The sequence below is a fragment of the Herpailurus yagouaroundi genome, unplaced genomic scaffold, assembly GCF_014898765.1.
Source record: "Herpailurus yagouaroundi ecotype Mexico unplaced genomic scaffold, PumYag 159, whole genome shotgun sequence".
In the NCBI taxonomy this organism is placed as follows: Eukaryota; Metazoa; Chordata; class Mammalia; order Carnivora; family Felidae; genus Herpailurus; species Herpailurus yagouaroundi.
This window is the reverse complement of record NW_024412400.1, coordinates 44,786,488-44,796,521: the sequence shown is the minus strand read 5'-3', so window position 1 is coordinate 44,796,521 and position 10,034 is coordinate 44,786,488. Positions and strand designations below refer to the sequence as shown.

The 10,034-nt window shown below is 35.6% G+C and overlaps 2 protein-coding genes across 8 annotated transcripts in view; one reads left to right on the top strand and one right to left on the bottom strand.

The window, feature by feature from the left end:
• RNF13 (ring finger protein 13) overlaps positions 1-10,034 on the bottom strand; it is a 169,811-nt gene that overhangs the window by 52,687 nt on the left and 107,090 nt on the right. For all 6 annotated transcript variants that reach the window (XM_040480463.1, XM_040480465.1, XM_040480462.1 and 3 more), the window contains one exon: positions 4,609-4,714. In XM_040480463.1, the coding sequence (XP_040336397.1) occupies positions 4,609-4,714 (106 nt within the window). The remainder of the gene's footprint in view (positions 1-4,608; positions 4,715-10,034) is intronic.
• PFN2 (profilin 2) overlaps positions 1-10,034 on the top strand; it is a 90,669-nt gene that overhangs the window by 61,703 nt on the left and 18,932 nt on the right. The gene's annotated exons all lie outside the window — the stretch shown is intronic.

The window sequence follows — 10,034 nt, the reverse complement described above, 5'->3', positions numbered from 1 at the left end:
AGAAAGAAAGAAAGAAAGAAAGAAAGAAAGAAAGAAAGAAAGAAAGACTCTTTAAATTGTTATGTGAAGGGTGCCTGAGTGGCTCAGTCAGCTAAGCGTCTGACTTCAGCTCAGGTCATGATCTCATGGTTCGAACCCCACATTGGGCTCTGCACTGTCAGTGCTTGGGATTCTCTCTCTCCCTCTTTCTCTCTGCCTGTCCCCCCACTTGCACTCTCTCTCTTTCTCTCAAGATAAATAAACTTAAAATATAGTTATGTGAATATATAAATATTAATCACCTGATCCCCCCTATACTTGAAAACAGATAAAATAGACAATTTCTTAGAAATATAATTTCGTATGAAAAAGTAGACAACCATCTGAATGCCCAGGTAACTATGAACACAGTCAGCAGGTCTAGATGATTTTGTAAACAACCTTCACCAAAAAGTAATACATAACCCCAACTTTATCAAAAACTATGTTAGAAAACAGAAAATAAGGGTAATTAGTTTTATGGAGCTAGTTTGATCTAGTCTAGTTATTTATTTGTAACTGATTAGTGGACCCATGCAGTTCAAACCCATGTTACTCAAGGGTCAACTATATGGTAAAATACACATAACGCTAAATTTACTCTGAACCATTTTTAAGTGTATACCTGGGTGGCACTAACTACATTCACATTACTGTGCTACCATCACCACCATCCATCCATAAAACTCTTTTCATCTTGCAAAACTGAAACTCTGTGCCCATTAAACAATAATTCCCCACCTTCCCCCTCTCCACAGGTCCTGGCAACTACCATTCTACTTTGTGTCTCTGAATCTGACTACTCTAGGTATCATATATAAGGAGAATCATACACTATTTGTACTTTTGTAACTGTTTCATTTAGCAAGTCTTATTTCATTTAGCTTATTTCATTTCATTTATTTCATTTAGCATGTCTTTTTTCAAATTTTTTTTAATGTTTATTTTTGAGAGAGAGAGAGAGAGAGAGTGAGACAGAGAGTGAGCAGGCGGAGGGGCAGAGAGAGAGGGAGACACAGAATCTGAAGCAGGCTTGAGACTCCGAGCTGTCAGCACAGAGCCTAATGTGGGGCTTGAACCCATGAAACATGAGATCATGACCTGAGCCGACGTGGGACACTTGACTGACTGAGACACCCAGGTACCCCTCATTTAGCATGTCTTTAAGGTTCACCCATACTGTACCTGTGCCAGAACTGCCTTCCTTTCTAAGGCTAACATTCCATTGTATGTCTATACCACATTTTGTTTCTATTCATCCATCGATGGACAATTTGGTTGCTTCCACCTTTCAGTATTGCAAATAATGCAGCTATGAACATAAGCACACAAATATCTGTACAACTGTTTTCAATTCTTTTGGGTATATACCCAAAGTGGAATTGCTGGATATGATAACTCATTGTTTAATTTTTTGAGGAACTGTCATACTGTTTTTTATAGTGGCTGTTCCATGTGCTTATGGGATTGTCTGGTTTTGATGTTAAGATCATTCTAGCTCCATAATTCCAAAGCTTTCCCTTACCTGGACATTCAGAATGCTAATATTTTATTTAGGATTTTTTGCATCTATGTACAAATGTAGAACTGATCCATATTAGAAATCTGAGTAATCCAAAATGAAAGACAAAACTTACACATCATAATCAAATAAAGTGTATTCCAAATACAAGATTTTTATAATGTACAAAATAAATTAATGTGATCCACCATAAAAACAGACTAAAAGAGAAAAAAAACCCAATGATCATTACAACAGATAAAAGACATAATTCTGCGCCCATTCATCATTAAATAAGGAAAAAGAAAAGTTTGATTTCTTTATTTCTAAGCCTTATATGGCTTTTTTCTCTTGATTTATCAGAAAATTCGGCATAATGTTAAATAAGAAGTGCAACAACAGGCATCCTTTTTTGTCGTTTCTGACTTTCAAGGGATGTCTTTTTTTTAACGTTTATTTTTGAGAGAGAAAGAGAGAGAGCACAAGAAGGGAGAGACACTCTTTGAGAGAGAGAGAGGGAGTTACAGAATCCAAAGCAGGCTCCAGGCTCCGACACGTCAGCACAGAGCCCGACAGAGGGCTCGAACCCACGAACTGTGAGATCATGGCCTGAGCCGAAGCTGGATGCCCAGAAACCCCTCAAGGGAAATCTTCTAATAAATTAACCATTTAATGATGTTCATTTTTCAGTTTTTAGTTAATAATCTTTATCAGCTTAAGAGTATTCACATCTACTGCTACTCTGCCTACATTTTTTGTATGTTGTTCTTTCTATTATTCCTTGCTCTATACTGAAAGCCCAAGAGAAAGAACAAATTCAAATTACCGTAGAATTCAGCAAGTTTGTAGATACAAGATTGATACATAAAAACAATGTCCAGTGTCCAACTTTCGGTTTCTAAATACAACTCTTCAATAAAAGAAACCAGGGCTCCTTGGAGAAACATCTAATTCTAGGGCTGGGGCAAAAAAAATGTAAGAAGAGCCTGAAGCTTCTTATAGTACCAAATACAAAAGAAGTGCTTAGAAAAACAAAAAGATGGATCAAATCAAAGGGACACATGACCTAGTCTGACAGAGCTCCTCATGGCCAAAGCTCAAAATTTAAACAACATAAATAATGTGGTATTGGATTCTAACCCAAAGAATAAAATAAATATATAGGAGTATGTAACCAATATAAATAAATGATTGAATAAATAAATGCCAAGAAGAGACAAATCTTTCTTAGAAAAGAATTCCAAGAAATATAATATACGTGGCAGATACTCTCTCCTACTCCTCACTTCAGATCTTAATGCCTGCCCCTCCCCACCTATAGGATGGGTTATACTCAGTGCCTCACTTCCAAAGTAAGAACAGAATAGAAAAAGAGAAAAATATTAACTGTGCAGTGGAGAAATGTGGCTTAATCAAGGGATGAATGTTAATACCATTAGTTATGTTATGCAGATATCATGTACCCCCTGGCAGTTCACCTCTGTTTTTAAAAACCTACCCCCCACTCCTCAAAAAACCCATAACCCAGTCTAATCATAAGAAAAACTTCTATCAGATGAGGGACATCCTACAGGATACCTGGCCAACACTCCCTAAGACTAAGGTTATTAGAAACACGGAGAGACTAACTGAGAGACTGTCACAGAACAGAGGAGGCTGGGAAGACATGCTAACTGTGTGGTGCCCTGTTTTGGATCTTGGAACAGAAAGTGAGCATTAAAGGAAAAAATAGTGAAATCTATACAAAATCTAGAGTTTAGTTACTAGTAAGGTACCAACGTCACTTTCTTAGTGACAAATGAACCACAGTAACATAAAATGTTAACAATGGGAGAAACTAGAAGAGGAATGTACAAGAATATTCTTTGCGATTTTTCTGTAAATCTTAACATTCCAAAATTAAAAGTTTATTTAAAAAAATCAATAATATTCTTATATCCTAATAATAACCATTTAGAAAATGCAATTTCAAACGTCAAATAAAAGACATGCAAAATGTTTACAGAAAAAAATGATTAAACTGGTGGATATAAAAGTTCTAAACAAATGAGAAATACCACAGCATCACAGAAAGACTGAACATTTCAAAGATGGCATTTAATCTCTAAGTTAAACTATAATGCCCATATAAATAATAAACTCATTGGACATTAATATAAATATTATTTATAAAAAAATTAAAAAGTGAGTATACTGGGGTTATTTTATGTCATTGCAATTCTCTTTAGTATCTATCTTAATACAGTGGTTTTATCTGCTTCTGCCTTCAATTTGTTTTAATATCACAAACCACGTAGTTTCTAGAAACTTCCGCCTTAAACCGTGAAGGAATGAGAGTGACAAAGGCAAATAATATCTTAATATTATCATGAAAATAATTTTGACCTCACAGACCCATTAAGAGTCCTGGGAGCATACTTTGGTAACCACTGTTTTGGAGAAGTAATGTGTCATTGCCCTTACCCTCAAGCCCTCATACCATTCTTTATTTACATTTTAATATGAAAAATTTCAAAAATGGAGAAGAGTTGAAAGAATTTTATAATACCCATATATCCATTACCTAGATTCTATAACTAACTTTGAACTGCACTTTGTATCACCTATCTATCCAACCATCTATGTACCCATCAATACACCTCTTTTTCTAGTTTTTTTTTTTTTACAGTGTACTTCAAAGTAAGTTGCAGACAATCAGTATATGTCCCCCAAAATACTTTAGCATATAAATCATTGCTCAGAGTTTAGTATTTTTTTCCCCTTAGGTAAAATTTATATACAATGAAATGCACAAAATTTAAGTGATATGTATGCAACCTAAACCTCTCTCAAGATACAGAACATGACTTACCCTGAAAAGTTCCCTCATACCCTTGTCAGTAAATCCCTCACCCTTCTCTAGCCCCCTAGAAGCAATCACTGCTCTGATTTTCCCTGCCCCCAGATTATCTTCACCTTTTCCAGACCCAATCATATAAATGGATTCATACGATAGGTACTCGTTTATGGAAGGCTCCTCTCACTCAATACAATGTTTTTAGAATCATCCCTACTATGTTTAAAAATATATTTAACATTGATTTACCTACCATGAAAATGACGATTAAGATGAGACAGATCCCCACTATGATAAGGAAGGGGATTAGATAGTATTCCAGAGGAAGACTAAATTCTGGAACTAAGACAATGTGGCCCCTACAACAAAACAAAAAGTAATAATTGAGAAATATTAAGGAGTGCCAAGTTATAATGTTAATTAAAAACAAAGAAAAACATTTTAAAAAGCAATTAGACATTACAATTCAGTCCACTAGACACATTTTCTAAAATATGATTTCTAATAATTTAAGAGATACTTTCTCCATCTTTCAGTTTATTTTCATATTTGCCAAAATAACTTGCCTGTATAATTAAAGAAGCTTTTAGACTGGGTAGAGGAAATCAGCCAATCAATACTTACTGTGTTCATCCCGGAAACATGTTATTTACTGAATTTAGTAAACTCGACAAAATTCTGCATGTTTTACATGCAACATCACATTAAAACAATGGTAGTACCTTGGGTGGTATGTCAACAAAAACCTCCACCCCAACCAAATTACTACTCAGCAGTCCCTCCTATGGTAAAACCCTGAAGCCACTATTAATAAAAATATACTCCCTCTTCTCTCATATATGCTTTCCACGAACTTCTTAGACCAGGTACAATGGACACAGCCCCTGTACTCTATGTTCCTCTATGAGATGTGGTATAAAACACTGGCAAAGGAATTTACAGGAGCTGTACCTTCCTCTCTATTCTCCACCTTCTCCATTGCTTGACTGGAAAAAGCTACAAAAATATGTATGTTGTGGGTGGAGGGATGGAGAATGCTACATGCCTTACTCCCTTTTGTCATTAACCATGCTATTACTTACTGTGGTGTTACTATTCCATAAGTTGACAGGGACTCATAGAATGAAACTATGATCAGAATAGGAATAGTATTTTTGTTGTGTGAGCAAATTTGACACAGCTGCAAAATTCTGCATTGTAAAATACCTTCAGTCTAGGGAAGGGCCTATATAACGGTCAGTAATAGGACTGACTTCCCTGTTGTATTCCTGTGCTGCCAGTATAGTGCCAGTAACACTACATGGTAATCCGCTGCTGGATGATGTTTTAGGCAGTGAAGCCTGGCACTTCATAACACAAGGATCCAATGCCACACAAAAAATCTCAATAAAAGGGAAATAAAACCAGGTCAAGTCCTCCCTTCACAGATGTTCAGGACACCATAGTACTTAAGAAAAAAGAAACCAAAAACATGAAATCAAATTATGTCTATCCCCAAGCAATTTTTAAGTTTTAAGGCTATTGTTATATTCAAGCTTCACCAAATACAAAAACAAACAAAAATGATAACACAAGAAATTTGCCCCCAATAATTGAAATATCTTCTGAAAATATTTACAGATTGCTAAGAATACTAGAATAAAAATAGCTTTTTATTTCAACTGCTTTCCAGCAGAATTGGGGATGACAAAAGATTCACATGCATTTTTGTAGCTTTACATAAAATACTAAAATGATCTATCAGTATAAAAAGAGCAAAGCAGCAGACCTGGGCCGCTATATTTGGTACCATCTCTTCCAGCATGGAGCCAGCTCTGCAAATAACGTCTCTATGCTCCCACAAACCTTCTGAAACTGTGGGAGCTAAGGCTGAGATGCAGTCACAGGGGTGCCATAAGATGTTGATCTGCAATCTCCCTACCCTGCCCCTACCAACTTGCTATAAATTAACACTGTTAGGGATTAGAACCCATACCTAAATTCATACCCATTCATGATGCGTATCTAAATTCAACCCATTATAGGATCTAAATATCTCAGCAATAGCAAACTTTACATCTTGTACATTGTTTTTTCTTCTTCTCCTGTTAACGTTAACAACTTCTTATCTCATAGACTTTATTGAAAACTTCCTATGTATGTGTAACCATACAAATGGAATCAATCCCAGAATTTTCTAGTAAGCACATTGTTAGGATTCACAGACCTGGGTTCTAAATCTAGTGTTCTTCTATATGCCCTATTAATGCTTGCCTGCTATACCTCAAACCATTTTAGTTTACTGTCAAGATGTACTAGAATTTTTAAGGGGTCTACAAATGATAGAAGGTTTTATGCATCTTAAAGCAAGATGCTAAATGAATGTTCAAGACGCTGCTTTTTCTTTTTTTTAAATTTTTTTAAAATGTTTTATTTATTTTTGAGAAAGAGACAGACAGAGTGCGAATAAGGGAAGGGCGGAGAGAGGGGTAGACACAGATTCTGAAGCAGGCTCCAGGCTCTGAGCTGTCAGCACAGGGCCCGATGCAGGGCTTGAACCCACGAAAAGTGAGATCACGACCTGAGCTGAAGTTGGATGCTTAACTGACTGAGCCATCCAGGTGCCCCAAGACACTGCTTTTTCTTAACCAAATTGCTGATGGTGGAGGGTGGTAACAGTGATGGTACAGGGCAGGGAACTACAACAATCAGTCCTCTAGCTCTATTTCTATTTCTTCTGTCTAGGCTCTCACAGCTGAGTCTGCAGACTCATCCCTCATGTCCTAATCCCAGATGAATTTGTATTTGAAGGAGATACTTAAACAGCGTTAATAAGTATTTTTACACTGCCTCTACATCCACCCCTAAATATAGTACACTCTATGAGCTCTGCAGCTAAGATTTGATCATCAAAGCAGAGTCCTAAGCAACCCAGGAAATCATGTCTTATTCTCCTTTGCATGAATTCCCAGGCTAATTTCAAACCAGGTGTCTAGGCCTAAACTTTATAACAATAATACTCTAACTTCCCAATCCCTCTGGGAAATTAAAATGTGATGATGGCTGCACAAGTGTAATACACTAAAATCACTGAATTGTATACTTTAAAATTGGCAAATTTTATAGTGTATAAAATATGACTCAGTAAAGCCATACAGATTTTTGTTTGAAAGAACAAATAAGCAAGAATTCCTATAAAAAACCTGAAAGAGGGGGGTGGGAGTGGGGAAGGGCTAGCCTTTCAGATACCAATTATTATAAACCCTATAGCAAAAAACAGAGTGGTACTGGTGGGCCAAAGATAAAGAATAGAAAATTCAGTTATGTATGGAAATACAGCAACATTTCAAATGGGGTGAGGGGACACACATTTTCAGGAGTAGTGCTGGAGTAACTGGTTATTTGACAAAAGATATAACTGGTTCCATTCCTCAAGGTTTATATAGGATAAATTACAAATAAGCCAGAGAATTAATGTTAAAAGAGGAATCATAAAGTATAAATGTGGGTCAATTCTTCTATGACCCAGAAGCAGGGGACATTTTCCTAAGACCAGCAGCCCATTGGAAAAGATTAATATATCTGATTGCATTTAAAAAATAGCATCATAAATGAAATTAAAATTTCAAAGTATTAAAAAACACTTGTAATATATCACAAACAAATGGTTAACATACCTAATAAATAAAGAGCTTCTAAAAACAGAAAAGAAAATTGCCAGCAAGCTACTAGGAAAAATGAGCTAAACAGTTCATAGAAAATGACATGCCAACAGGCCCTATGCCTAAGAAAACATGCTCAGTTTGCTCATGGAAAGAAAATACATACTAAATCTACAACAGGAAACCATTTTTTACCTAACTGGTAAAAATGGAAAAATCTGACAACATTCTTTGTTGGTGAGGCTGTGGGGAAAGAGACATCATATATTGCTGGTACAACCTGGAGTGTGGAGCCTGCTTGGGATATTCATTCATTCCTTCATTTTCTCTCTCTCTCTCTCTCTCTGCCCCTCCCATGCTTATATTCTCTCTCAAAATAAATAAATAACATATTAAAAATAAATAAATTGTTACTTTCAAAGGTAAGGATGGGAACAAGATGGACAGGGTGGATGACACTTTAGAAGCTGACCTTCTCTGAATACACATTGTGTTTTGTTGATTTTGACTTTAAGTTTATACATAATTATAAAAATCACAATGGGAGTAAAAAGCAGTCCCTAAAATCTAAAAGCAACATGAATCAAATAGACCTGTGTTTCCAGTTGCTATCATTAGCACACAGAATTATTTCACAGATTTTAAAACATGGTAATTTGATTTTAGATCCTTATTATGATAGAACTTAAAGAACTTAAACAAAGGCAATAGTGTTGGTATTGTTCTGACTCTGTGTGTGTGTATTGTGCAATTAAAAAAAAATAATTATTTGGTATCTCTGAGCACAGAAAAATAAAATATAGATGTAAGATCAGCAAAATACAGTAAAAATGTACGGTCCTGAACTTAAGTTGGAAACAACAATATGTGCTCATGATTTATTGTATCTTTAAAAACATATTATTCTACCTGAAAGTCGTACCCTGTAAAACAAAAGCCAAAACCAAAAAATAAAAAGCAAAAAGCATATATATTTCTTAGCTGTGTCCACTAAAAAGCCCTAGAAATAATGACAAACCAAGGAGCAATGATCACCCCTCAGTCTCTAAATACCGTATTCAATTAAAAGGAACCAGAGCTTCTTGAAAAAATGACTGGTTCCAAGTCAGGGGGAGGAAAAGAACGAGATGGGCCTGTAACAACTGTTGTGCAGAAAACAAGAAGCAATCCAAAGCCCCAGATTTACATCCAAAGAAATTAGGATTAAACTTCAAGAAGTTTGAAATGGGAAAATGTGAATGAATGTCAATAAAGATCATAACTGCAATGCACTGAAGCATACTAAATGAGTTTTAACTCATGAGTTCATTATGATACTTTGAAGATATATATAAAATCATCTTTGGAAGATGATAGTGAACCAAATCATTTGAAAAATAGTAAATGAAGGCAAAGAACTGTTTATCCTAGATTTCTTTCTCTTTTTTTAAAAAAATTTTATTTTTAAATGTTTATTTATTTTAAGAGACAGAGAGAGCATGCATGGATGCAGGGGAGGGGCACAGAGAGAGGGAGAGAGAGAATCCCAAGCAGGCTCTGCACTGTCAGCGGGGCTGGATCCCACAAACTGTGAGATCACAACCTGAGCAAAAATCAAGAGTCAAGATGCTCAACCGAGTGAGCCAGCCAGGCACCTTTATCCTACAGCTTTCTTAAACAGACTGTGTATCAGGGTAATCAAATAATTGATATGAATTAATCAAATAAGTTGTATGTAATCAAATAACTTGTATGAAGGTGCACGCTCTCTTCATACAAGTATTTTAGCCAATAAATTAAAAGAAACTTAAGACATAAGAACCACTGCAATGTATGGACATTATTTGGATTCTCTCTCAAACAAATACTTTAAAAAAAAAAAAAGAAGAAGAAGAAAATCTGACAGTTGGGAAAATCTTAAGACTAAAATATGTGTTGATATTAATGTTTACCTTTTTTCAAAAAAACAATAGAATAATGATAATATATTTTTATTTCTTTCTTTCTTGAGAGGTGGGGGGACAGCATGTGAGTGGGGGAGAGGAACAGAAGGGGGGAG